Source organism: Aspergillus udagawae (genome assembly GCF_001078395.1).
Source record: "Aspergillus udagawae IFM 46973 DNA, scaffold_1, whole genome shotgun sequence".
Classification (NCBI taxonomy): domain Eukaryota; kingdom Fungi; phylum Ascomycota; class Eurotiomycetes; order Eurotiales; family Aspergillaceae; genus Aspergillus; species Aspergillus udagawae.
Window position 1 is genome coordinate 1,613,194 of NW_025091264.1, and position 27,440 is coordinate 1,640,633.

General features: G+C 49.5%; 9 protein-coding genes across 9 annotated transcripts; 5 read left to right on the plus strand and 4 right to left on the minus strand.

Moving 5' to 3' along the window:
• Positions 1-743: 743 nt before the first annotated feature.
• Aud_000533 (uncharacterized protein) lies at positions 744-2,582 on the plus strand (the record flags this gene model as incomplete). The annotated part of the gene is made up of 2 exons (XM_043286042.1): positions 744-843; positions 910-2,582. 2 exons carry the CDS (start codon positions 744-746, stop codon positions 2,580-2,582), a joined length of 1,773 nt encoding a protein of 590 aa, XP_043141977.1.
• A 7,131-nt stretch (positions 2,583-9,713) lies between these two features.
• On the plus strand, positions 9,714-13,298 carry Aud_000534 (uncharacterized protein; the record flags this gene model as incomplete). The annotated part of the gene is made up of 12 exons (XM_043286043.1): positions 9,714-9,777; positions 10,083-10,217; positions 10,480-12,093; positions 12,154-12,241; positions 12,298-12,410; positions 12,463-12,510; positions 12,572-12,606; positions 12,664-12,752; positions 12,809-12,844; positions 12,939-12,992; positions 13,046-13,182; positions 13,234-13,298. 12 exons carry the CDS (start codon positions 9,714-9,716, stop codon positions 13,296-13,298), a joined length of 2,478 nt encoding a protein of 825 aa, XP_043141978.1.
• A 280-nt stretch (positions 13,299-13,578) lies between these two features.
• On the minus strand, positions 13,579-13,941 carry Aud_000535 (uncharacterized protein; the record flags this gene model as incomplete). The annotated part of the gene is made up of 2 exons (XM_043286044.1): positions 13,579-13,760; positions 13,857-13,941. The coding sequence occupies 2 exons, from the start codon at positions 13,939-13,941 to the stop codon at positions 13,579-13,581; spliced, it is 267 nt and encodes an 88-aa protein (XP_043141979.1).
• A 2,106-nt stretch (positions 13,942-16,047) lies between these two features.
• Positions 16,048-17,425, minus strand: Aud_000536 (4-hydroxyphenylpyruvate dioxygenase family protein; the record flags this gene model as incomplete). The annotated part of the gene is made up of 4 exons (XM_043286045.1): positions 16,048-16,182; positions 16,239-16,596; positions 16,651-16,710; positions 16,767-17,425. The coding sequence occupies 4 exons, from the start codon at positions 17,423-17,425 to the stop codon at positions 16,048-16,050; spliced, it is 1,212 nt and encodes a 403-aa protein (XP_043141980.1).
• A 589-nt stretch (positions 17,426-18,014) lies between these two features.
• hmgX lies at positions 18,015-18,785 on the plus strand (the record flags this gene model as incomplete). Its single annotated transcript, XM_043286046.1, has 1 exon — positions 18,015-18,785. One exon carries the CDS (start codon positions 18,015-18,017, stop codon positions 18,783-18,785), a length of 771 nt encoding a protein of 256 aa, XP_043141981.1.
• A 279-nt stretch (positions 18,786-19,064) lies between these two features.
• hmgA (putative homogentisate 1,2-dioxygenase (HmgA)) lies at positions 19,065-20,577 on the minus strand (the record flags this gene model as incomplete). The annotated part of the gene is made up of 4 exons (XM_043286047.1): positions 19,065-19,185; positions 19,237-19,887; positions 19,946-20,455; positions 20,510-20,577. 4 exons carry the CDS (start codon positions 20,575-20,577, stop codon positions 19,065-19,067), a joined length of 1,350 nt encoding a protein of 449 aa, XP_043141982.1.
• Positions 20,578-21,079: 502 nt separating this feature from the next.
• Positions 21,080-22,375, plus strand: fahA (fumarylacetoacetate hydrolase FahA; the record flags this gene model as incomplete). The annotated part of the gene is made up of 1 exon (XM_043286048.1): positions 21,080-22,375. One exon carries the CDS (start codon positions 21,080-21,082, stop codon positions 22,373-22,375), a length of 1,296 nt encoding a protein of 431 aa, XP_043141983.1.
• Positions 22,376-22,619: 244 nt separating this feature from the next.
• maiA (maleylacetoacetate isomerase MaiA) lies at positions 22,620-23,315 on the minus strand (the record flags this gene model as incomplete). The annotated part of the gene is made up of 1 exon (XM_043286049.1): positions 22,620-23,315. The coding sequence occupies one exon, from the start codon at positions 23,313-23,315 to the stop codon at positions 22,620-22,622; it is 696 nt and encodes a 231-aa protein (XP_043141984.1).
• A 1,114-nt stretch (positions 23,316-24,429) lies between these two features.
• On the plus strand, positions 24,430-27,091 carry Aud_000541 (putative C6 transcription factor; the record flags this gene model as incomplete). The annotated part of the gene is made up of 4 exons (XM_043286050.1): positions 24,430-24,649; positions 24,731-25,283; positions 25,342-26,258; positions 26,334-27,091. 4 exons carry the CDS (start codon positions 24,430-24,432, stop codon positions 27,089-27,091), a joined length of 2,448 nt encoding a protein of 815 aa, XP_043141985.1.
• Between the last annotated feature and the right edge of the window lie 349 nt (positions 27,092-27,440).

Sequence of the window (27,440 nt, forward strand, 5' to 3'; positions counted from 1 at the left end):
TGTGGCCATCCTCGATTTTCTTTTTCCCTCTCTTCCTCCCCTTGTACCGTTACCATCTCGTACATACTGCACACGCTCTTCCGACCCTCCCCCATAAACGAACTATTGTCCGTTTTCTCTCCTTCCGCTCCTCCCTCCTCCACCTTTTACTCCCCCATATTCCAGTGCAATTCTTTTCACCTCTTTCCTCCCTCCTTCTCCAGGCTGCCTCAGACTTGTCGTCTTCTACACCCTAGCTCGAGACGACCGTATCTCACGCTGACATCGCCGTTTCTTAACTCAACCGACTCATCGACCGGTTGAACCCTTCTCCGCACAAAGTTCACCTGGCGAGTTCTAGATCACACAAGAGTACCTAAGAGGCAAAGGAATTACGTTCGTTTGGCTGCTTGTTACCACCGCGACTACCATACGTGCGTCTGGATTGCGTCTTACAAACTATCTCTCGCTCCAAACAAGTCGATTGAGGAATCGTGAGGAGCTGTGTCTTTGCATACTCATTTGACGAGACGACAGCTAAGGTGCCGTAAACGGTTCAGTCCATTTTCTGCAGGACAATCTGCAGAACAATTCACGAGGTCAGGCTTTTTGCGACATATTGCGATCAGGGGAAATACTTCTTTCGAGTTTCTCGCGCCGTACGATCACGATCGGGGGAGACGGCGACCCCGAAAAGACCAGCAGGGAGCTATATTTGCAAGGGAAAAACGGTGTCATAATTCCGAAATTGTGGCGTCGCTATCATGCCTTCGCGGTTATCAACTCCTGTCCTAACTGTGGACGCGGCAAAAATACACAACGTTGATACGGCTAATGCGCAGAGTCTTCATGGCATGTGGATGGGTATGTTCTAGAACATTGGTGCGAGCATAAGGCGATTGGTGACTGACATATGTGTTCCTATTATAGTATTTTCAAAATGTGCCGATTATATGGAAGAAGGTCGTCGGTTGGAGAATCTGAGCTGGAGGCTCTGGACACGCGAAACCTTCTGTGTGGAGCCGGACAAGTCCAGCGATACGTCTGTATTGCCACTCCTTCGCTCAGAAGCCGGTGACCTTCCCGAACTTTCTTCCAGCGTTGAGTCTGCTGCTTCAGAACAAGCCGAGAGAATTGAGAGTCATATCAAGCGTGCTAGATGTGATCTCAAGCCGGCCGTTGTCCGTGAAGACTCGTTCTCGTATCTAGGCCGTGGAAAAGAAAAGCACATCACGTCACTCGGCTTAGAGCGCATGGTGCTCAACATCAAAGAGAAGAAAAATCTCGAGCCTCTCGACCCACCAATGACTACAGTCGCCCCTCCGGTGGTCGACCTCACCCCGCGACCGTCGACCCCCTCCCCGACACCACCGTCGGAATCCACTGCCAAACGCACTCCGTCTTTCCCGTCTTTCAACCAACAAGCTCTCCATTCCACGGAATCCTGTTCGACGACCGCGCCGGAGGGTAACGATAGCGACGCCGCGAACGTCAATGCTTCTGACACCAGCGTTTCGTCCTCCGGTGTCCTTCCATCTAGACCCTATTTAATGAAGTCTCCTAGTGTCGTGCGTGGCTTTTCTCCTTCGCTCGTTTCCTCATCGTACCGGTCGCAGCCAAGATTAGCGGCCGATCCTGGGCCAGCGCAGCAGCCAGCGCAATTGAAACCCACGCCTTTCAAGAAGAAGGGTGGCATGTTCACACTTGGTGGTTCTTCTGGGGATGATGATGAAAGCTCATTCGAGGACCGGATATCGATACAAAAGCCACACCGCAGCTCACTTTCTAATGAGCTTAGCAAGTCGGCAACCACCAACCCGAGCCCATCGAAGAAAGTGACTTCGTTTCAAGAACAAGTTGGAATCATCAAACCCATCAGCGAGAGGTCTTACGACAATGATGAGGATGCAATTGAGACTGAGGATGAAGTTTCAGAGAGTGCTATTGAGGACGACGAGGATTCGGATTGGGAAGACTCTGTGACGGAGAGTGGAAGGTCCAGCGTCGAGGAAAGGGAGCTCTTTCAGCGGGTCGATTCCAAGCCTAACTTGGTCTCGCGTCGTTCCCTTCTTACAATGATGATGCACCAGCCTACCAAGATGCAGGGGCCAACGTCACGCTCCAGCCCCGCCCTCCAGCGCTCGCGGTTAACATCACCTAATGGCCCGTCTATCCCTGCCTCCCCACCTGAAGATGAGGAGGAGAGCTTGATAATGCGTGGTCCCGATGTTCCCCGGTCGAAGCCGATCATTGTGAAGCCGTCGCCACAGTCGGTCGCACACTCTCCACGAACTACACGGAGAAACATGCTTGCCACAGAATTGACTGAGTCGTTAAGACGCCACTTGCTCTGGGAGCGCCAGCAGAAGAGTGCGACCGCAAACGCTTTCCTGAAGCGACGACACACAACTCATGATATGGCGAACCTACAAGAGTATCCCGAACCCAAGGGGGCACCAAAGGGACAATCATCCCAACGGAATGCTGGCGTCGCGAATGGAGCCTCCGCAAATGCAGCCCCTGACAAGGATCTCGCGAAGAATGGCTCATTTAATCATTATACCGACTTCGGGCCATGGGAATACCATGTAAAGGGATGGTAGAGGCACTCCCCCAACTACTACCTTTCACCTTCTGACTTCCAATATTTTTTTCTCTTCCCTCGATTCCGTCCCCTTTTCCCAGTCATCGACACGTACCTGTCTATTCGATGGGTTATGCGTTTTTGACGAGTGATACCCTTTTCGCCGCACTCTTTCCGCACATTTTTCTACCATACATGTACAGACCGCCGTCTGAGCATGCTGTGACGCACGATCACGACTGCATTGCATATTGGCGCACTTAAGGGGATTCATATGGTTGTTATTTTGCGACCTAGGCCTTTTGTTTTTCTTTCCGGGGTCTTCTTTCCATTTCAGTCTTGCAATCGATACGAGGCATCGTGTGGCTGTCTGATTTTGTTTTATTAAATGAGCCATACGGAGGATACAAACTTCTTAACCATTAATCCTGTACAGATGATTTCGTCTAAAACCAGGCGGTTGTTTTCTTTATGGCATTTCTCCCTTTTCATGAATGGACTTTCTCGCCCAAAAAGAAAAAGCCATGGATGTCATTATCACAAATTAGCGACGGTTCGTCTCGAGGCTTCCACAAACGTATTCTGACTCTCATCGTCATCTGTTGATTTGCGGGGTTTCTGATACCAAATACTATGCATATTTTGACCGTTGATATGTGTCGAGAAATTTATGTCTATTGGATTGTGCTTCGGGCCTGATCGTCCAGTACCATGTCGTGTACTTCTACATTGAAAGCATATTTTGAGACAACTGTCACCGCAATAGAGCCTTATCGCTGCACTGCATAATGAGCATTGTATTACTGTACAATTGAAGCTCGCGGCCAAGATGGTGGTGCACTGACATTACGTGTCAACAACTACTAAGAAGTCATTTCTTAGCAGGGATGCATTTGATTTTTTTTTAACAATTATCAGCACTAATGCATAGGAATATATTAACCTTTTCAACCCACGGTCGGTTAATCTCTTGATATGCGCAACCGACTGCCGGAGGGGCGGATTCCATATGCATGGCCCTGCTCAAGTGGTGATCTAGAATCCTCGCACTGATCGCGTCACATGAAAATCGACACGCCACGACTGCCTGGCCAAGGCGCAAGCTAGAGCCCAGAATCTTGATTCTGCACCTTCTTTTCATTACATTTAATGATTTTTGAGCTTTCCTTATCTCTTTGACTACCGATATACCGGATCTGGATTTGTAGTAGTTATGTACGGGGTTGCGCGGACCTACCTTTCTAAATTTATCTTGGCTTTTTTTGCGGATGTACCCACCATCCCCATCTCCAACGGCACTCAACAAGTCATAACGATATCGACGAAGTCATCAAGACAACGATCATCGTTTCTAGCTCTGACCGCAGCGATTTGATTCCATGTAGCTACCTTACTGAGCGTTGAATAATACTTTTACACAGGGTACAGAGTACTGATACTTTACTTCGTACGCTGTCCTAATTTCGTACCCAAGGTACTTTGCCGCTCGTGACTGATGCCAAAGAAACATCACCTTGACGCCAACGCCTTGATTCGATAATATGATGATATGATACACATCCATGCGCCGCCACCCGCGCGCAAAGGATCTAGATTCTAGAATCTGCTGGGCAGTGGTCAGCATCATAATGGTAATTTTCTTTTGTGTTTCTCACGGGTTGAACTGGAAGTTTTCCGTGGATAAGCTCTGCAGATGACTGTGCACTTAGTTGTATTTGTCAAGTGTACCAGAGGTGTGATAAGGTGTTTACTTTTTCGTTCCATGTTCAGTATTCGGTATTTTTGGTGTTCTTCAATGTGAGGCATTAAGTTGAGTAGATGTAGGTGCGAAAACTAGGTATCCTCCTACGTTGGACTGGCTTGTGTCTGGGCTAAGGCTGCGTGTCTATAATACTGCAGTGCTGCAGGGCATGTGGAAGAGCTACAGGTACCTACAGGTTGATGCATTCGACAAGCATATTGTCCAAGTTTGACCGAGGTTGGTGAGCTCTTTCTGCAAAGGTCAAAGGTATAGTAGATACACGGTCGTCGATCTGATCATCTGAAGGATTGAGACAGCGCATGACTAGATTTGATTCTCATTGATATCATTTTCCCTAATTATAGTTTTAGCTAGACTGTTGTGGTCGAGAATTAATAGGAACTGTTGGATATCATCTCACACCAACATGACATCATAGTGATCGAACCCAACCTCCAACTCGAGGCTGCAAGGCTGTAAGGCTACAAGGCTACAAGGCTGCAAGGCAGGCAAGACACAATCCTGCTAAATTCAATACACAACGGTTAGGGGCAATTCCATCCCACACTAACTGTTTTGGTTCTGTTAAAAGGGAAACTCACTCCGCATCATACGGAATAATCGTTCATTTCTGGATAGCAGCGGCGGAAGGTGGGCCACTCAGTCCTCAGCTCCTAATCTTCCCGATCCTCTTATGGGGTCTTCCATTGCAGAGGCTGAGACTGAGAGAATTTGCAGGCTGACATCCGCCAGGGCCCGAAGACGCAGAGCCCGCAACGCGACGTCTGTGGCTGGTGCCTTGGACGGGTGTGGATCGAAGATCTTGCTGATCCAGAGGTCTTGTCAGGCCCAGGTCCCGGCCTAACCTCCAGGTTTCTACAGCAGTGGACTGTCAAACTGTGACTGGACACTGAATGCTCGTATAAGCAGACAGAATCGGCAGCCTTCCAGAAAAAGGTTAGCCAGTAGAAGGCTCTTCTTGTGTCGCTTACTGTACGTTTTGTGTCTGCGCTGTGGGCCAGATGTGGATCGATGGTTGACGGGCAATGAAGATGTATAGAAATCTGCGTGGTTTCACCGGTATTGATTCGTTATACAATGACAGCGTATGTAGGTGACAGAGACTGTACAGCTGCGGCGTATACGCCGCGACATACTTTGATATCTTAGTGGAGGTTGTGCTCAAATTGCTTCCTGATTCGATGTTGCTTGCATCGAATCATGGTAGACTGGTGTGGAACTTGAAAGGATCTCGCGAACCAGGCTCCGCTTCAACACGCACTGATTCAGGCACGGAGCAGTGTGCACCGACTTTGACAGCGACAGCAAGAAATCAGTGTGCGTTCACTTGCTACCCGATTCTGCGCTCGGCAAGCCGATAGTTGCAACAGTAGAGCTTCATTCCGCCGGAGTCTTACCGACTCCGTGTTTGAGACTCCGTCCTCCAAGCAAGTTTTGAGTCGAATACTGCTACTATACAACAGGCGCACTTGATTTCGAAGGTGGGACCGACTTCTGGAGGATACCTCGTCCTCAGCCATTATATCACAAAGGCTGTGGCCAATACACGATGTCTCATGGATGCGGAACTGCACCTCAACAAAATGGAACGCATAGGGAAGCTAGATAGTGTCAAAACATAAAGTAGGATAGCAAGTGCGTGAAATATTAGTTCACGCCTGACAAATTCGAGATTGTTGCTCGACTCAATCACTGTCAAGAATTAGAAGCCTCTGCACCGCGAAATGCCACTCAAATGCGAAATTTCTTCACTCGAACGGGCCTATACTGCTTCATTTAATGCCTGAACACGGGCCAATCATGGCTTGCGGTCGAGCTTTTTGAGCGGCGAATTTACTCATAGGACCGTTCTTTGGCCGGCTTCCAGGTTGGTAGGATAACCCGATATCTCGGGATCATGCCGAGCTTTGGGCATTCACCGGTCGGGCTGGCCGACCATTTGATCTCAACTGCTCTGAGGTATCGTCTCCGCATGAATCAATGGTCGGCTTGTTGAAACAGTAAAAGGAAATTTTTCCTTAAGGAGGGACGTCATAGCCTTGGTAGGTGTTCTGGATGGGCCGACGTCTCATCCTAAGAACGTCTTAGATCCCGTCAGGCAGGAAGGCCCCAGTGGATGTTAGAGGACACTAGTCAAACTGGACGCAGACTGAGACTAGACTAGGTACGTACAAAGTGGTGTAAATTGCAACCGCGGTATTTGTCTGATATGCCAGCTTGGACCAACCTGTCAAACAAATTGAGGCGGAAAACACGTGAATCCAAGCTGTTTGATCACGGAAACCATAACGCCCGAGTCGCCGCAAACTATGGACCGAAAATGAGCCAACCAGCAGCCATGGTTACAAAAACGAAATAGCAGTTTGGACCAGGCTTCGAGAAACCTTCTAGAAGAGGGGAAAAGGCTTCTGCAAATTCATGATTGGCGGAAGGAGTTGTTGTGCAACATTCTCGGAGAATTTGGAAGGTAACAATACGTATGGTACAGTTACATTACACATCGTTCGAAATAAGCTCCGCTCACCTTCATTATATGCGTGGCTGGTGGGCCATCAATGTCCAAGCACCTTTTTGAACATTTAGAATACTGAATTGATGCCCAATAAGTAGCTAGAAAAATTGGATGGTTCTTCTTGACCGTGTTGTTGTCGGTTTTAAGCCGTGGGTTTAGTTTCTCTTGAATCTTGTCGGGTACAACTTCGTTTGACCTTGAGGTGGTGCTTTGCACTACTGTACGTACTATAGTATCCAAGACTCTTACAGAGCGGGGAACGCAGTATTTGGACTTTCACTTTAAAATCGAGGGGTAGTTACGAGATACGTACATGAATCGGAGCACTCTCCTCCTCACCGCTGGAGCTGACTTGCAAGGCATTGGGTTGATAGACTTCGACTAGAGCCTGTGGAACAATAATAGAAGGCTTTATTATTGAATTGAACACTACCGTTACAACAGATATCTAAGCTTGACTACCGTGCCCTTCAAAGTCCAGGTGCTGAGAAGCATACCGTCGTCCGCATTTGTACTCCGTACCTATGGAGTTGCTCAAGAGTCAAGACGAGACAATTACTTTGATGTCAGACCCGTGGTCGGAGTAATAACGGAAAAACTCAGTCCCTCCGTTCCTCCAACGAGTTGCATTACAGAACGAGCTCAAAAGGTAATCATGTCTTCATCCAAATATTGACATTATTATTACTGTATGTAGAATTCAGAGCTTATCCTCAACATCCTTAGGTTAAGGTTACAGGGCTCTGTACTTCGTTGTTGTACCACAAAAATTTTTTCAGGTCCGGTGACTTGAAAGGTAACGGAGACGGGTTGTACTAGGTAAGTTCTTACCGGATTCGGGAGAGCTCCTGATTATTTTCGTCTAGTGGACCCAGGTTGCATTCCGATGTTTTCATCTCAGCTTGGAGCGTATTTTGGAGGCGCGCGGGGAGGGGTCTAGAAGGCTTCTGATTTGGTGGGGAAGTTGGCACACTGCCTTAGCGAACTTTTGACGCGATCCTGGACGTTAAAATCCGAGTCAAAATTAATAGATGGCGTCCAGTTGCATTGATTTTTAGGATTCAGTAGAAATTACTGTTTATGTACATCATACGAGATGTCAGCCTGAGGGAAGATAGCAAGTATCAAGTCGGGGTACGGAGCGATCATTCGGGATTACTCCAATTATTGCTTTTGATCTAGATCTCTAATTCCGGTGGGCAGATCCCAGTGCGGTTCAACCGTATGGTAATTTCTCGGCGTCAGGTTCTGTTTTGTATTCAAACATAAGATACAGTTACATACACTGGTACAAATTCATTACGATCACCACCATCATCTTTCCATTTGTCGAAGCTTCCGAAGGTTAGTCACTCTAGATGCGATCAAAGTAGCATCATTACTATAAGAGTCCCTTTACAGTGTCCACGTAAAGCTCTGTGTGATATGACACATTGCACGCACAGAGCTAACTACAATGCACATGCAAGTCGGAGCTGCCGGTGCATGCAATCAATGCTGATGCGCATGGGAAGGTCGCAAGAGGTGGCTCCTGATGATACGTAATGATGATATTCGTATCATCTGCCACGGAGTTGAATTCATCAACGCAGAACTTGCTCATGAAGGGTCACAGACATCATCTCGCCACAGAATAACAGTTGGTGTGTGTCTATCACACGGTATAAAGATCCGGCCGTTGAGATTGAAGGATTAGTGAATTTGCCTACTTGAATCTGGTTTTTGAGGATAGATTGGAAGGCGATTGACTGGAGTACTTTCGATGCTTCTTTAATTGACTTCAAGAACTAGTACAGTTAACACCATTAATAAGTTGCTATCGCTATAGTAATCAAGCCGGTGCTCTGAGTCCTCCTCCGTAGATCACAGCCTCCAAGACACTGGTCTGCAGCTAATCTTGGTTCGTGTTCAGACAGCAGACAAGATCAAGGGGCATGCAGAGTAAGCAGATTGACTATGTTGGCATCAAAAGAGGCCGCCCCTGGCGAAAAGACTGAGTGGGACATCCAGCATTACGGGTTGCGTGTCTGGGTACAGTGATTCATCTTCGTGACTCAAAACACAGTCAAGATGAGTCTTTGTCGCATTGTCAGTCATCCCCGGACTCATAGTTCCCCACATCTTCGAAATATGATGTCATTAATCACAATTTGCTTGCGCCTCATCATATCTTTAGGTCAACATGGAGAATTGAAGGCAGATGACACATTCTTGGAGAGGTTTAATGCTTCTTATTATGATGCCTGAACCACATGGATGATATCCCATCCAAGATCATTTGCGTGTTGTCTCGACTCCAAGATTTGAAGAGAAATCTTACATCACGTGTCGCCTGACCGCCCTGGATTGGAAACGATCATCAGTCAGCATCGTCACATTTGTTGATACTACTACAACGACGAGGTATATTGCCATTTCTATTAGCAATATTGTGATCTTGATGAGAATACGAGTCCTCATTCATCGCCTGATGTTACTATTCCAGCTTCGACCCTTTCTCACGTAAAGGCTGCAACATTCAATCTATTGCATCGTTTGTCCTACTATACAGCTCTTAGCCACCGTCGATCTTGCGGTCACCGGATCTCTGCGTTGGCAGGTTGATCACAATTCACAGTACTTCGCCCCTGTCCTAAGAGTCCTGGAATTGACTGACTGACAAGTCATCAAGCGCTTCGCGCAAAGGTATCGTATTATGTGTATCACCTGCCGCGTGATCTGTTGAACATGCTGCTTCACTATCATTTCTACTGGCTAGAAATGGTTGTCAAGACAGTTTTTAGATAGTAGAATTGATAGTGCACCAACATGCTCAACAAAATCTCACTTGTCCGATTGAGGACTGCCTTGAGCTGTACTGACACCATATCCCTAGGATGGACTCCACTAGCGGTCTTGGAGCGCCTGATGGCTTGAATAGACATGCATCCTCTACCAATGGTAAGGCTCTTTATTTCATATCCCCTACAGATACAGTAGGGCTGCACCTCAGACTGCAAGTCTCTCTCCTATCATGGAATCAACGGTCCCGCAGAAGGATTTGCTTTTTCTTTCTATGCAAGCTCAGCAGGCCTAGGTCTCTGTTGATCTAAAATGTTCCACATCCGTTCTCACGCAGATCATCCTGACTGTGTATTTTCTTTAATCAGTACGCGCTGAAGGCGCTGCTTGGTCCCCTTATCGGACCTTGCGGCCCGCAACCTTTTTGATCACGCGCTCACCATGATACTCTTATTTTGACATAGGTCAACCACCGGCCACTGGCGCTGAGCTGGCGACTGCTCAGCCTCAAGATTCTACAGTGCCCAGCCTGTCAGATGTTCCCAATCGACCAATCCCAAAGCAGAGGACTAAATGCCGCTTCTTCACTTCCCAAAAGGGTAAGTCTTTGTTCCTGTTGCATTCTCCCTTCATTTTCCTGTGACTATTCGCTATCTCTGAGCTTGGCTGTCTTCCACCTGGGAGCTGTACTTGGAACTATTGGAGCTATTGGCTCGTGTATTAGTTGTTCGGGGAACAGTTGCTTGTGGGACCGAAGAACAGATACATCGTTTCTGTAATGTGCTGTCTCCAGAGAAGACTTTATCAGCTGACCTCGCCTTCATTGCCGTTTCTTTACCCTCTATACTAACTTGCATCAAGGATGTCGTGCCGGCGATGCTTGCCCGTATATCCACGATTTGGCCGATTCTAAACGGAAGAGTGCACAGCCTGCGGCGCAAGTGCAGGCCGGCTCACCCAATGAGGTCGAAGATTCCCAGAATTCTTTACGAGGTGTAGCTACCGACGTTAGAAGTCTTTCCATCAATGACACAAAGGAAGTCAGGGCCGTTCCTCAGGCAGGAGGCAAGTCAAGCTTCCACGCTGGCCAAAGGCCGATTTCTAAGGCCGAAAGCTCGAGCCCCAGGGAATTTCAGATTAACCAACTGAGACGGAGGTTTCATCCAAAGGAAACCACAGACGGCTCGGGAACATCCTTAACGATTAAAATGGCTCCTTCTGATCCCGATTTCCCATTTGAGTTAGATAAGCTGCACTGCATTCTGCATGTGCCGCTGTCGTATCCCGGACAAGGAAGACCTACCATAAAAGTGATTAATCCGGATATGGAAAGATCCTTCCAAGCCAATGTGGAGAGAGGATTTGATGATATTGTCGACAGCACATTGAGGAACGGTGGCCGAGGAACTCTGTTGAGTTGGATGAACAGCCTTGACCGGCATCTGGAGCGCTTGCTTACAACCACAGAAAGAGGGCCCACGCTCAAGTTCGTTCCTAATGTTGGCAGCAAGGAAGTACAGGAGCGTCGAGCGCCAGAGCAGGTACGAGTATCGCACACTGATACTCCTGCAACAGAACGAAAATCAGTACCAAAGCCAACGCCATCAGTCACGAATGTGTCCAGGGTCTACACCGCAGAAGAAAAAGCCCAGGCAGAACGAAGAAGGGCAGTCGAGACAAAACAAATCGAGGCTCGGCTCGGTAGATTGCCCCTATTTCAGAAGTCTCGAGATGAATTGTCCTTCGTTATTCCTGTGCAACCCTCCAAAGTGGAACGCCTGCCTGTTTCACTTCGACCAATCAAGACAGTGAAGTTGCTGGTACCTCGCCTATACCCCCTCGAGCCAAGTTCTATTGAGCTTCAGGGTGTAAGATCTCCCGAAGCCCAGTCTGTTGAGGTTGGCTTCTCGCAGTGGGTGAAGGCAAACGCTCAGCTTAATCTGATGTCCCAAATCAACTACTTGACAAGCAATATGCACACTCTTGCGACGACCGTCTTAGAATCAGCATCGGAACCGAAGCAAGAACCGGCCACCAGCTCCGTGGATCTGCCAGAGGAATCTGCGCCATCTGGCTCAAACAATCCGATGTTTGAGGTGGAGGACAAACCCCATATTCGTGTCATTCCACGTCCTCCAGAATGGAGTGCAGGAGATAGTGATGAGGGCAGTGAGATCTCAGAATTCTCGACATCAGAAGACGGCTTCACGGATGAGGATGAGGACGAGGACGGCGGCGCTCCTGTTCCTGACATGCCGGCACCGACGGCTGAACGTGGTGTGGCTCTTTCCTTCCCCTACCTGGAGCTGTATGGGATTGAGCTCCTGGAGCTTGTAGGTCTCTACGTCACAGTCAAGTGCGATCGTTGCAAAGAGCAGTTGGACGTGAGAAATATACCGCAGGTCAAGGATAAAAGTGATGTATTGGCTCCGAAAGTCGAGACGTGCAAGAAGTGCACCAACACAATGAGCCTTGGTAACGATATCCCATTTCAAAGCTTGAAAAAAGGTCCATACTTACCTGCGCTCTTGCCAGGCTTTCGAAGACAACTGATGCATGCGCACTCCACCCGTGCGGGGTATTTGGATTTGGACGGCTGTACCGTTGTCGACCTTCTTCCCAGGTAAGAGCACTTAAGTGTCAGCGAACTTCGATCGAACGCCTCTCACGTCGTTGTAGTAGCTTTATCCCGACCTGCGCAGAGTGCTCGACCACATTTCCCGGCCCTGGCGTCGTTGCAGTTCGCGGCGAGAGCGCAACAGCTTCCTGCCGTCAGTGTCATCGCAAAATGGGTAAGCACAGAGATTGTGAAATCCTGAGCATCGACTAACCATTGGACATCAGTTTTCAAAATCCCCGAGGTCAAGTTCTTGATCGTAGGATCTGCTGCATGTGAGTTGCGACAAAGTAATTCTCCTCGGCAAACATGCGTTGACCACTTAACTTGCTCAAGTCTCCTCTCGTGATCGTGTTCCACAGCGGAAGAAGGTATGTGCAATATATCTGGTCGCCGGAATCACAAAGTCTTACTTAGAAAAACTTTAGCCAAAAGAGACCCTTGGTATAGTCGCTGGTCAGGAGCTACCTCGTCGAGGCAGATGCATGCACTATGGTAAAAGCTATCGGTGGTTCAGGTATTAACTCCCTTCCAAGTTTCCGGCCGTCTCCCCTTTACTCACTCTTTCGACAGGTTCAGCTGTTGCGCAAAGGTTTTCCCATGTGACAAGTACGTCAGCCTTTCCCAGGGGTAGCTGCTCGAGTCTGCCATGGCCATTGATTGCAGCTTTTCCCTCATGATGATACTCAACTCACGGATATAGGTGCCATGACGCAGCTACAGACCATCCAAACGAACATGCAAACCGCATGATCTGGTAAGTGCATGCCACATGGCCTTCGGCGCCCAACACCTTCTTACGACTCCTAGTGGTTTCTGTTCAAGAGAACAAGTCTACCGACCCGAGAACTGCGGTATATGCCGCGCAGTCCTCGTTGGAAAGGCAGGAAGCGGCTTCTGGGAAGGAGGAAAGGGTACAAGGAACAAGGTTCTGATGAGCCGGAAAGGTATGCTCCCTTTTTCATCTGATGGTTTCTTCCTACGCTGACGAGCTTCAGATCCACGAAAGTATAAACGCCTTGGAGCGACAAAACCAGGTGCTTCAAGCTCCTCGAAGAAATGATGGTTTTGCAAGTCGAATTCATCGTCTGCCTGTGCTTTGGAAAGCATCTTGGGAGTAATGCATTTTGCTCAAGCGTATAACCTCGCATCAACATGTTATGTAGCATCTCGCCGGGATGACTTTTGGGCCAATGCAATAGAGTCCAATGGCTACATGGGGGCTGACCTCCGAGCCAAATAAAAGGCAGGAAAACAAGACTGATTCAACCGCTATCTCCTGATACTTGGGACCACGAAAAGCCTGTAGTCGCACCTTCCCTCCCGACCGGCCTACGTGCTCTCTAAAAAACCAATCCACGAAAGAACGCGCCGAATGGCGAAGTAACCGGGGCAGCAGGGTAGTCAACAACCTGCACTGCCGGAGCGACAGCAGCCTCAAAGGCGAGCTTCACGCTTGCAACCGCAACAAGCAGTTCCTCATGAAGGTCGGGGAGGCGGTGTTGGGCTGGAGGGCAGCGCGGACCTGGCGCTCCTCAGCCGCAGGCACCTGCATAATCTGTCAGCGAAACCGCAAAAGAAGAACCCAATTCAAACGAACCATGGATATAATCCGACGTACCTTTTGCACACGCGCTTGCCTTTGGCGCATGAGACGCAGGCCCGCTGCCGCCACAGTTGGCCTGCGAGTCGTAGTCCCAGCTCATTCCATGCCGTCTCTTGATGCTCCGGCCAAAAAGGAGTGTGTATCAATCTAGACTCCAAAAAGAATCACCTCAGCCTCTTAATCATACCTCTTGAGCAATCACATGTCTTGTAAGTCCAACATCCCCACACTTTTGAAGTTCATCAAGCGTCAAAGGCGGAGATGGAGGTGGTGCTAGGTGTAAGAGAAGCAAATTCATATTATCTCAAATACTATCCTCCCATTGCAGTGTGATACGCCGCTGAGAATAGAGTCTCGGGACCAGATAGTCGAAACGCTCGGCTGGCAGTTTTAGGCTCAATCCGGCCTACTTGCTTGGTAAGCCAGAGTGATGCGAGTAAGTGAGACCCGCAGCAGATGTCATGGCATCCTTTTGTGGACGAGCTATTAGTGGCGATCGTTCTTGACAAAGCAGCACTGGAGCCCCGACCTCATTTCCAGTAGTGAAATGGCCCCCAGGATCAGCTGTTTTACGCCGGGCTAACTCAATGGTAAGCCATGTGTCTTCAGTGACTTCTGAATGAGAATAATGCCTAGTGGCTGGGATTGTTTTCTTGCAGATTCGCACGCCAGAACGTCCGAATTCTCGAAGTGTGTAGGGGGCATTTCCAATGATAGGGAGAGCAGGGTTCGAGGCCCAGGTCGCGCAAACTCCTGATCCTGTTGAACAGAGAGCGCACCTGGGCCCGATATCTCGAGCGAAGTCTGTCAGAGGACAACCCTATTATTGTCGACCTTTAGACAGAGATGCTGGGGCTTTGAGTGTGATTTTGCCTTTGGCCTCAGCTCTATCGCGATGATCCGGGAAATCTTGGTGCAACGACACAACTATGTCTGTCCTGCGAGATCATGAGACGACTGGAAGTTTAAGTCACAGTTAGAGCGTGCTGACTGAAGACGATTCACTGTGGCACTGACCGATTGTTGAGTTTGGGAGAATAGCTGCTTCTCTGGTATCCAAGCAACCATCTCGGATCCCATGCGACCTAGTGGCAACTGCTGCCTGGATCGCTTTGGACTTCCTGCTGTTGAAGAACAGTCCAAGCGTCGTGCGGTGCTGTTCGCTGATGCAGCCACTGAATGCTGTGTATGGATGTTAGATATTACCTTCAGGCCAACAGCGCTGCTTTGCGAGCGTGGATGAGTGCGACAAAAAAAGAGAAAGCACGGGCGAAGTGATTGCCTTGTACTAGATGTGACTTGATTGTGCATAACCAGTTCTGACACTATCTCCGTAATGAAGATGTCTGCCTCTGAGAAAAACGTCTTGACCAACTGGAATGCCCCGTCGATAAGAGCCCCAGAGCGATTTTTTGCATCTATGTCGTCCGCAATTCTCATCCGAGACTTGCTGGTCCTTTTGACCGGGGGCATAGGACCATCGTCACTGGGATCGATAGTGAAGTAGGGCCGGATTCCCGCGACGGTGATTGGCCAAGCTGTGGGACACCCGGAAGGTCAGCGAAGCTCTCATCAGAAACCATGTTCGTTCGAATGCGAATAGAAGCCACAGTGACGCCGGTGGTCGTTCATGTATCTCGCACGGTGTATTTTGCAGATACTGCGCCTATGTACTGACATAGTCGGAAGTATGGTCATTGTAGCTGCCTCCGGCTCTGTATCCCTAGCAATGGTGTCAGGAACGTTGTTAAGTGCATAATGAGGACCCCAGAGGACAGAGCGGATGCATACAAGGGTTGACCAGGTCATTTCATTTCCAATACAACAGAAGATAAGTGAGGACAGCATTATTTCTGTCATGCTGTCCTCCGTCTAGCTGATGGTAGGACCAGTCAAGTACAGATTCGTAGGAGGAAAGCTCCAGGTCTTATAGGTTGGAAAGGAATATAGTAGCGGTGAATAATATTAAGCCTGCCCGTCTGGCTGTGAATGATTCCTTGAACATATTTGACGGTGAAGAAAATTGAATGAAATGGTTTGCAAACGGCAGCAGCAAAGGAATGCAAGGATCATTGCATATTCGTCCAATAATGAAAGAACTAAAGCCAGTTTCATTTTATCAACAAACGCTACATACAATGCAAAGCTATATGCCTGGTATCCAACAGAAATCAAAGATATGAATGAGCGGGAAACACCAGAAGACCTATACAAGGTTGCCACGGAGGGCTTGCTCCCGTTCAATGGCCTCAAAGAGCGATTTGAAGTTTCCAGCACCAAAGCCGGAGAAGTTGTGTCTCTGGATGATTTCAATGAAGACGGTGGGACGATCCATCAAGTGCTGTTCTCTATTAGCGTGACTGACTAGGGCGACCTATCCAACGGGAAGTGACATACCTTGGTAAACAGCTGTAGCAGGTATCCGCCCTCATCAAAGTCAATGAGGATGTCCAGGCTGCGAATTGTCTCAAAGTCCTCGTGGAGAGTCAGGCCAGCTTTCTTCAGCCGCACCTTTATGTCTTCATAGTATGTGTCTGGAACTTTGATGAATTCAACACCACGAGCCTTGAGGTTCGTGATGTCTCGGATGATATCGTCCGTGAGAAGAGCAATGTGTTGAACACCTGCGCCGTTGTAGAAGTCGACGTATTCTTCGATCTGGGACTGCTTCTTGCCCTTGGCCGGTTCGTTGATGGGCATCTTCACCACCTCGTTCGGCGAAGCCATCACAATACTCTTGAGAGCGGAGTATTCTCTGGAGGTTGCGTTAGTCTCCTGCTGTAATGTCTTGTTGGTAAATAATACTCACGTGCAGATTTGCTTGTCGTCAACAGACCAGAAACGATGGAAACCGAGAGCCTTCTCGTAGCTGGTAACAGTCAGTACGAGGACTACTCATGGCTGAAGCGGGTTACGGTCACTTACTATTCGCAAACTTTGTCCATTTCATCCCAATCTTGGTTTCCGACGCAGTGGTCAATCCGATTCAAGTGCACACCAGGCAGCAGCTGAGAGATCGGGTCCTCTGCCCCGGTTTCCAAGCGATATCCTGGCAGAAATGTACCGTGGTACGAGCCCCTCTCCAGCAAAGTGTGCGTGGTCTCGCCATAAGTCTGGATAGTCGCCACTCGCACATGGCCGTCGGCATCTTCGAGGGTCCGAGGGTGAGAAACAACCTTGGCACCGTTGTTCGTCGCAGCATAGAAGACGGAATCCACCGAGTCGACCTCGAAGGCAACGTCCTTGACACCGTCACCGTGCTTCTCGAGATGAGCATGGATCTCCTTGAGTAGTTCCTGCTCTTCAGGTGAAAAGCGGTCGATCTGATCCAGAGACCGGAGCGGCGAAGAGAGGATGAAGGTGATGTCGCCGTTGCGAATGACGTGGGAGCAGACGCTGCGGCATCCTGTCTCGAGACCGCGGTAGGCGATGCGCTTGAAGCCCATGCGGGTAATGTAGTACGAGGCAGCTTGCTTTGCGTTGCCTACGTACCAGTGGACATGGTCATACCCTCTGTAGCTGGCAAGGCTTGAGGAAACCCGGTCGGTTGGTGGAGGGCTAGTAGAGATAGCCGTGGGAGCCATGTTGAAGTCAAGTGGGAAGAGATGATAAGTTGTTCTTGTCAAGAGAGAGATTAGCCTGCGATATAAGAGCTATTAGAGGCTGTTGGATCTCGATTTAGGGTTGTTGAGCTTGAACTATCCTCATGACCGGACGAGCCATATCTCTTATAAGGTGAACCAAACATCCGGGCACGGATAAAAGCCACATCTCCCAATGTGCAACTTCTTTGAAGCTTCCGTGTTTAATTATGATGGCATCGATAGGCACGGGATCCATTCACAAAGTTCCCTCAACCAAACGGACGAACCCTTTTTTGGCTGTCGTCGGCTGCGGGCGGGTATTTAGATGAGATACCCGGGAGGACGCGGGTATTTGAACAAATATCCGACAACGATGACGATCAGATGGACAGCGTCAAAGAGCCGAAACTATCCTAATCAATCGATAAATAATTTGTATTATCAGTCGATGAGCTCATACCGAAGACCGAAGAACTGTCCCCAGATTAATGCTCAACCTTTTGGAATAATTGTTTTGTTCGTCGAACATCAATCCGTCACACTACTGCATCACCCATTTCTCAGCTGCGATATCAGAACATCAAACAAGATGGCCACAGGCACTACAATCCAAGCCAGTCGGCCGTCCCTCACATCCAACGACTCTGCAGTCCTACAAGCTCTCTTTGACGCCGAATCATCCCCTTCCTCGGCCGTCACAATCGACCCATCTCTCCCCCCCTTTCCAGAATACCTCCACATCTCAGCGAGCGACCACGAGTCTCTCAAAGCCCACGAGCTGAGCATCATCCGCAGCCTCCAATCCGACAACGTCTCAATGGACACCATCAACTCCGCCATCAGTGACCTCGACGCCCTAATCTCCGAGCACCCGACTTACCCATCCGCGTACGTGAACAGAGCCCAAGCCCTCCGCGTACACATCGAAAAGACGGCAGAGACATCGACAGACCCAGACGAAGCTATCTTCACCCTGGGTAATATTGAACCAGCCTCGCGCCTCTTCTACGATCTAGGGAAGGCGATTTCGCTCTGCACGCCCAGGTCGCCTGCTGATCCGGTCTCGACGGTTCAGGCGCGCATCCTGGCGGACTCGCATACCCATCGTGGGTATCTGTTGCTCAAGGCTGCGAGGTTGAAGAGGAATGCGAACGGTAATGAGATGGTAGGTGGGCCGGATAAGTTGCGGGATCTGGGGCCCGATCAACTGGAGGAGATGGCGAGTAGGGATTTCTTCTTTGGAGGGAGGTATGGGAATAAGGTTGCCCAGCAGTTGGCTGTGCAGACGAATCCGTATGCGAAGATGTGTGGGGCGATTGTTAAGGAGGCGCTGAGGAAGGAGGTTGAGGGGTCTATTTGATGACTTGAATTCTAAAATGCATTTGTAAAAATACCATGACCTGTATTCTGGCGCCACAATTCATGAGTACGATTCAAGCACTGTGACATTGATAGAGTTGTTTGCTGATTTGTAGCACCTTCGATCCAATAGAGTTCAAGGATTACCGATAAATGCTTAAAAGAACATTTCATTATATGTAGCTGAGTTGCGCTGGCTGATCACAGAAAAGACAAATGGTATATAGTCAAGTTTACAAGAAACATAATAGCGGCAGCTAATAAGTTTTGATCTTCCTATTTAGGCCTTGCTAGGGTTCTTGAAGTGCCTCTTCAGCGGACGCCAGCTGTGCTCGTTGTATTGTTCCTGCACTTTCTGGCAGGTTTTGAGACCCCATTCGGACACACCAACCATGAGACAGCTAAAGATGGTCAGCATTGAATCAGTTGATGTAGCTTATATCACTACATACCTCTCGAACATGAATGCCATGCTTCCATCGCCAACCTTCTGAGGTTTCAGCTCAGCATTGCTGGCACCCTCGAAAGCGTCCGCGTCGGGACCATGAGCACTCATAACGTTGTGTAGGCTGGCGCCTGCGGGCTGAAAACCGCCGCCTGTCTTCGCATCGTAATTGCCGCAGATCAGTCCCATGAATTCAGACATTGTGTTCCGGTGATACCATGGAGGACGGAAGGTATTCTCTGCCACCAACCAGCGAGGCGGGAATATCACGAAATCAGCAATAGCGGTGCCCGCATGGTCTGATGGTCCGGTAAGGACGGTGAAGATTGAGGGATCCGGGTGATCAAAGGAAATAGAGCCAATGGTGTTGAACCGACCAAGGTCGTACTTGTATGGGTAATAGTTGCCGTGCCAGGCGACGACATCAAAGGGAGTGTGGTCCTGGCGTGCGGAAAAGAGAGTGTTGTTGAACTTGCTGTAGAGCCGCCACTCGGTCGGTTCTTCCTCATCCTCGAATGAAGCGACAGGGGCTTGGAAGTCGCGAGCATTCGCAAGACAGTTAGAACCGATGGGGCCCAGCTCCGGTAGCTGGTAGTGGCCTTGGTAAAGTTCGCAAATGTATCCTCTCACGGGACCCGCTGGAAGGGTGACGCGGTATCTAGTGCATCGTCAGTCCTCCCTGTGATTGATGTGTGGTGGGACAAGGAATGGCATACCTGACACCGCGAGGAATCACGCAAATCTCCTTAGGGCGAACCATGAGTCTTCCCAGCTCCGTCTGGATGTCCAACACACCATGCTGAGGGACAATCAGAAAGTCCCCATCCGCCGAGTAAAAGGCCTCCTTTCCCATATCCTTCCCAGCAGCGTACAAAATAATACCAAGACCGTGCTTTAACGTGGGGTCTCCGGAACCAGCAACAAGATGCAGGCCGTGGACCCAGTCCACCGTCTCATCCAAGTCAAATGGATCCCATCTCAGCTGGTTGGGGATATGATGTAGTTTGTGCGTCTCTGTGGTCATGCTGGTGTGATAGGAGTCGGCATCTTCGGCCTTGAAGTTCTCATGTGCAGCTGCAGGGAGAATTCTGTAGACCCAGGACTGCTTGTTCTCATGCCTCGGAGCAGTAAAAGCGGTTCCAGACAGCTTCTCAGCGTAAAGTCCGTAGGGTGCCTTCTGAGGGGAGTTCTGCCCTACCGGCAGAGCGCCTTCGATGGCTTCCGTCCTAGAGGCTCAGTCAGCTCCGAGAATTCGACTCAAAAATGATATTCGGCCATACTCATGATAAGAGTCGAAGCCAGTTTGGTATGAGTAAGGATCGGGATGTGAGAATTGTGAGACAGGCATGATGTCGGATACCTGCAAATTTACAGAGACTTGAGCTCAGTAGCAGGAAGTATACTACGACAAGGTCCACCTGAGAGGGACTAGCGGGCCTTCTTAAGAACCGAGTACTTTGTGAGCACGAAAATACAAGAAGCCGTCAAGACCAGCCGCGGCCGTCATCGCGGGCATTCTCGTCCGCAGAGCTGATGAGGTGATGGGGCCATGTCGACTGCGGGGTGGATAGAACAGCGGAATTGGCGACGGAGGGGAAGACGTCAACAACAGCCGGCAATAAGCGGGAGACGCGGGTTGTTTCCGCAGTGTCTCTGCGTCTCCACGGAATCGTCCATGGAGGGGATCAATAGGAGTCCCAGATATGAGGGGCAGACTGGAGTTGAGAATAATTTCGTTTTAATATCGTTGTCCCGCTCTAGATAATCTTGAGCAAGCCATTTGAAGATTCTTTGGTCTCCCTGTTCTTCCTACTGATACCCATTTTCCCCGCTCTACCGTCCTCATCATAATGGCTTCGTGGCTCTCGATTCCCAAGAACTCGCCCTTTTCTCTGGCGAATATTCCATTCGGTATCATCTCCTCTGCAAAGGTCACATCTCCTGTGGCTGCAGTTGCGATCGGTGACTATGCGCTGAACCTGAGCACCTTCGCCTCGTCAGGCGGTTTTTCGCAACTCCCCGCCATCCAGCCCCATCTCAGCGTATTCAGCCAGCCCACTCTGAACGCGTTTGCAGCGCTCGGCCGTCCCATGCACCGTCAAGTGCGTGAATATATTCAGAGCATCTTCCGTGCCGATACGCAATTTCCTCAGATTCTCAAGGACAATTCCACCCTGCAGCAGGAGGCGCTTTTGCCCTTGTCAGAGGTGACCAACCATCTCCCCATGCACATTGGCGACTACACCGACTTCTACGCGGGGCTCAATCATGCTTACAACATCGGTGTCCTGTTTCGTGGTCCTGAGAACGCTCTGCAGCCCAATTACAAGCATCTCCCTGTTGGATATCATGGGCGTGCCTCCTCAGTCGTGACTTCGGGCACTCCCATCCGCCGTCCCAATGGCCAGATCCTGGCTAACCCCGCCGCTAACCCCAAAGTGCCGACCTTTTCCCCATGTAAGAGATTGGATATCGAATTGGAACTTGCTGCTTTTGTCAGCAAGAGCAATGAGCTGGGTCAGCCCGTTTCCATTGATGAAGCCGAGGACCATATTTTCGGTGTCGTGTTGATGAACGACTGGTCGGCCCGTGATATTCAGGCTTGGGAGTATGTTCCTCTGGGGCCCTTCAACGCGAAGAACTTTGCCACCACCATTACACCCTGGGTGGTCTTACTCGATGCTTTGGAGCCCTTCCGCACGGCCGGTCTGGAGCCCGGCAGCCGGGAATCGCTGCTACCCTACCTGCGCGAGAAGCGCGAACTTAATGCCTACGACATCCCTCTCGAGGTTGAAATTACCAACGCTGGCGGAAAGCCTACCTTGATCTCTCGCACCAACGCCAACAACCTGTTGTACTCATTCCCTCAGATGCTGGCGCACCACACCATCACAGGTTGCAACATGAACACTGGCGATCTGCTTGGCAGTGGTACCATTTCTGGCAAGGAGAATCAAACTCAGGGCAGCCTTCTCGAGCAGACCAACGGCAAGAACCCTCTGAAGCTGGCTGATGGCTCAGAGCGATTGTTCTTGGAGGATGGAGACACTGTCGTTCTGCGCGGAATGGCAGGCACGGAAGGAAACTACGTTGGCTTTGGCGACTGTGTTGGCACAATTCTTCCGGCCCTCAAGTTGGAGTTCTAATCTGTTCATGGCCATGTAGTCTTTTTCTTTTATCTTACCCCAAAAGGATGCTTCCTATGAGCTAGCTATGAGTATGAAATTGAGATAGACCACAAATACGAGTTTTCCCCTTAGGTGGAGACCCAAAGACCATCACAAGTTCACAACTACATCGAGTAGTCTAGTGCGCTGAGGAGTCGATATTCACGTCCAAACGTGCACACATCGAGGCTTTGTCCCAACTTCTCAAACAAGCCATACCGCCTCACGACGAACTCAGTCGAAACTCCTCCGGCGTATCAGGCTGCGTCCTCCAATGTGCCCTCCTCACCGCATCTTCCTCCTCCAGCTGCTGTGCAACCCGATAGATCGTAGGAAAGTCCTCCACCTTCACCCCCGCCCTCTCAGCACCCCACACCGCAGGAAGCAGACACACATCAGCCATGGTAATGCTATCGCCAACGCTGAAAAGTCCCGCACTCTTAACCGCGATGGCCTCGTACGCACGGAAACCATCCTCGATCAGATCTTTTGACCACGCGGCGCGGTCCACGCCGAAGGGGGCCACCCTTTTCAGAATCCGAAGGTTGGTGACGGGCTGGACGTCGCAGGACATGATGTGTGCGAGCGTGCGGACGACTGCGCGGGCCTCTGGATCGGAGGCTGGTGGGAGCAGGGTGTGGGATGACGCTGGGCTGATTTCTTCGAGGTACTCAAGCGCTGCGAGTGATTGCGTAATGGTCACGGGGCCTTTGGAGGGGTGTTCCACGATCAGGGTGGGGACTGTGCCGGAGGGATTGAGCGTGATGTTTTCTGGGGAGGATTGCTCGCCTTTGAGGAGGTTGACGGCTATTGGGGTGTAAGGGATGGATTTGAGGTTGAGGGCGATGCGTAGTCTAGCTGAGCAGGAGGAACGGAAATAGGTGTATAGGGTGACTTTGAGTGGTGTTGAGTCTGCCATGGTGACTGTGGAATGCAGAAGGACAATGTTACTTTAATTGATGAGAGGAGAAGTACTTGGCAGGTCGAGGCAATGAGCTTTTACATGTATATTTCCTGATCGTTTACATGCGGAGGTGCGGAGGACATTACCGTTTGGTATAAAGAACACAATTCTATGCATCTGCATTACATAAGACACGGATACTTTGTATTATCGTGCATGGTAGATATGACATAGTGCGAAGCGAAATCTAGCCCTCTTAGTGTCCTCTGACAAGATGAACACGGTTTGTTGCTTCCAATAATGGCCTTGGTGTTGGCGTAGTAGGGTCCCAAGCGGAATACTCCCGCTGCTACAAACACCCGAAACTGGGCGCTCAAATTTCCGCACATTTCCGAGGTTAAGTCGATGTGACCTTAGCTCTATCCAGAGCCAAACAGTAGCGTAGATCATTGGAGCTGCTGAGCTATTGAGAAAGGGGACCCTCTCGGTGTCTCACTCGGTACCACTAGCACTGCGTTGAATAAGGACATAAGTCACATGCTCCAGGTGAAGGTGGTTCCTGTATCAAGTTACTTAGACACGCCACTCGTGGAATATGCGCGGGTACGAAGCGTTGAGTACTTAATGTTCTTGAATGATACATTGATACTATCCAGATATTATTCTAACGTTATCTTAAGCTGTGAGTAATCAAGGACTACAGGACTTAGATATGCCTCGGAAAGCTTGCAGATAGTGCCGTGTGACAGGTGGCCCAAAGCGAAGTAAAATCACCAGGATATCAGTAAAAAAAGGCTTGAGGTGCCTCTGTCACTCTTCAATTTTGCTTCAGGAACAAAACTCTCATCCTTGAAATAGCATCATTGTTGATGGTTGTTCTGTTGAAGATGAACCACTGCCGGATGTTTCGTTGCTCCGGGAGCGGAAACTAACGGCTATTTCGAAATTCCCGTTTTCTGTTCCTTTTTTGCATCTTCATGCAATGTCCCATTTTCAGCTTACCCAATCCGAAGGCCCAGTTTTCAAAGCTCCCTACCGCGTGTTCATAGCAGCATTGCCTACCGCATTACAGATTGACTTAATTACCATGATGTGATTGGTCACACTAATAAGCTGGTACTACCTAGTCATGGAGATCCGGAGGCCCTCCCGAGACGGAAACCACCCCGACCGAACTTATCAGCGGACCTACAAGGCATGTATATCCTGCCGGCAACGGAAGGCTAAATGTGATCTGGGAACGGGCCCGGATGGACTTCCTCTTGGTCCTCCTTGTGCGAAATGTCGCAGGGAACAGAAGCCGTGCCTGTTCGACGAGAAGAGGGCCTGGGAGCGGGTGAAGAAACGAGGTCAGTAGTGGGCTAGGTTCAACACGCAGCTTACGTTTCTATGTTCTGTCTTTCAGACTCAATCTCACAGCTAAGATACAGGGCGACCAGAAGATGAAACCACGTCTCCTTCGAGGACACAACTCAGGTTGACCAGCGTTGCCCCACACAACATAGTTACTACAGGTGAAGCGACCGTGCCAGCGCCTGTTCAGAGCCCTAGTCCTGTAAGCCATGGCGCCAATCGTGCAGATGGGGCAGAAATTTCACACCAGTCATACGATGATGATGCCCGATCAAATAGGACTCAATCTACATCGAATCTGGCCAACTCGATGATGCGCACAGTCGTTTCCAGTGGAAATGATGCTCTCAATATTCTTTTTGAGGCGGCCAATGCACAAAGTCAGGAAGACAGTGTGATAGAATCCGACTCTCTGCCTGAACATGAGCAGCCTCGAGCAGGTCATCCTGTCGCTCATGAAGGTTCTTCGAAGCAAATAGAACTCACGGTTCCCCCAGAAGTGTTGAAAAAAGCCATGCGTCCGGTCGAGCTTTCACATGTATCAAAGGACGTTCTGAATGTTTGGGAGGCATGCCGATTCGTCAGAATGGGCTGGTTCACAGCTAGAGAAGCTGTGACGTTTATTGATCTGTTCGTAACCCTTGTACAAATTCAATGTAGAGTACTGCTGACGACAGAATGGTCATAGCTTTTTTAAAAACATGTCTGTACTATCTCCAGTATTGACAGACTTCTATGCCGATCATATGAACCACCGTTGGTTGATCTCACAGGACCCTGTCCTCTGCTGTACAATCCTGATGATATCGTCCCGATACCATGTACTCCCTGGTGCTGGCGGCCAGTCGCGGAATTTCTTTATTCATCACAGACTCTGGCAACACTGCCAGCAGCTGGTGACGAGACTCATGTTTGGGCAAGAGATCTCTTCGCAGCCGAAGATTCGGAACATAGGCACAATAGAAGCGCTCCTGCTCATGTCAGACTGGCATCCACGCTCGCTCCACTTTCCTCCAGAGAGTGATGGATGGGATTCTGATCTGGTTACCATAGATACGGAGACCACAGAATACGGAGATGAAGGCACCACCTCATCAGCAAAGCGATGGGCTAAAGACATGAGCGAGCCTGCTAAACGATCTGACCAGATGTCATGGATGCTTCTCGGGTCCGCATTATCTCTCGCGCATGAGTTGGGCATCTACGAGACCGGAGATAAAGCACGCGATGCTTTTGTCGCCTACGACCGGTTCATGACAAAGGATCAGATGCGCCTGCGACGGCAGCGAGCGCAACGGTTATTGTATGTATATATCAATCAGTTAGCGTGGCGGATAGGATGCGTATCGCTCATGCCCCAAGGCTTGAGCCATTCCATCCTCAATCGACAAACGTCGAGAGAATTAAGCCAATATGGGGAAGAATGGCTCACATTCATGGACTCATGGATGGACCTGACGAAACTCGCCAAATCTGTCACGGACATGTTCTTTCCTTCTGTTGCTTTTGCACGACAGCAGCTTCAGAGTGGACGATATATTGACCTTCTGGACCATTTTCGTCCACTACTTGACAAGTGGAAGGAGCGATATCTCCAGCCGCAATGTAAGTTATCACACATCCATCTTTGAGGTTTGTCTTTTTGGGTTCTTGAAGAAATATAACTGACTTCAGCTGCAGTGCATGACAAACCCTTCTATGACGACATCTTCATCGAATACCACTTTGTCCGCGTCTATACACACTCTGTTGGAATGCAGGCTGTAGTTGAACGTGCGATCGCAGATGGAAACGCAGATGAGGAAGAAGTCCGTCCCATGCACATTGACCCCATTGACTACGAATACATCCAAGAAGTCATAGATGGATGCTGCCAGATACTGGAGAAGGTCACACAGCTTGCTGACACCGGGGCCCTACGGTTCTCACCAGTTCGGATATTTGTCAGGATCACAAGTGCATCAATATTCCTGATGAAAGCAATCAGCCTGGGAACGCGTCAAGCAAAGCTCCGCGAGTCGCTGGATGTTCTAGAAAGAACAATACAAGCGTTGAGGTCAAATGCCTTGGACGACATCCACTTGAGCACACGCTACGCTACTTTGCTAGAGACCCATGTGTCGCGCTTGCGACGAAATTTAGTCGCCTCATCTAAACGTCTCAAAAGAAGGCGGGGGTCAACGACACGACACTCAATGGCGCCTCCATCATACGCAAGTGCCACCAGTGACGAGAATGCCCCACTGATAATGAATGCTCCAGTTCCCCAGAATATGTCAGATATGGGGTTCACACCGTCACTGAATGACATCGCTGCTGATGACTGGCTGTCTCTTCCATTCGACCCATCCATGGCACCATTCAGTATTAGCAGCGGGGGCCAATTCCCAGCATATGAAGGCGGCGCCTTGAATTTCATATGGAATCTACCTTCTTAGGCCTTCTTATTGCTGACATTCTTGTATATATATTCTCTTATTGATCTTATACCCCAATCGCTGCTAGATAAATTTCTATGAGACTTCGGATAATCGGGACGCCAAATAAAAGGCTTTTTCGAGCTTATCTTGGCTGTAATGAAAATTTTTCTTTTCTAGTCAACCCCTGCATGATCAAACAAACTCATCATTTGCCGCAGATGTGAAAAACCTTGACGCAAAAGGTGCGTAGAAAATAAGACGGAGTGGCAAAGCCAGTTAGCTTTTTCCCTTTGGCAGCAGTCGGGCTGCCCCGGGTTATCTGCACGTGACCTCCATCCCAGTCCGAAAGTCACGTTTTCCTGGCGAA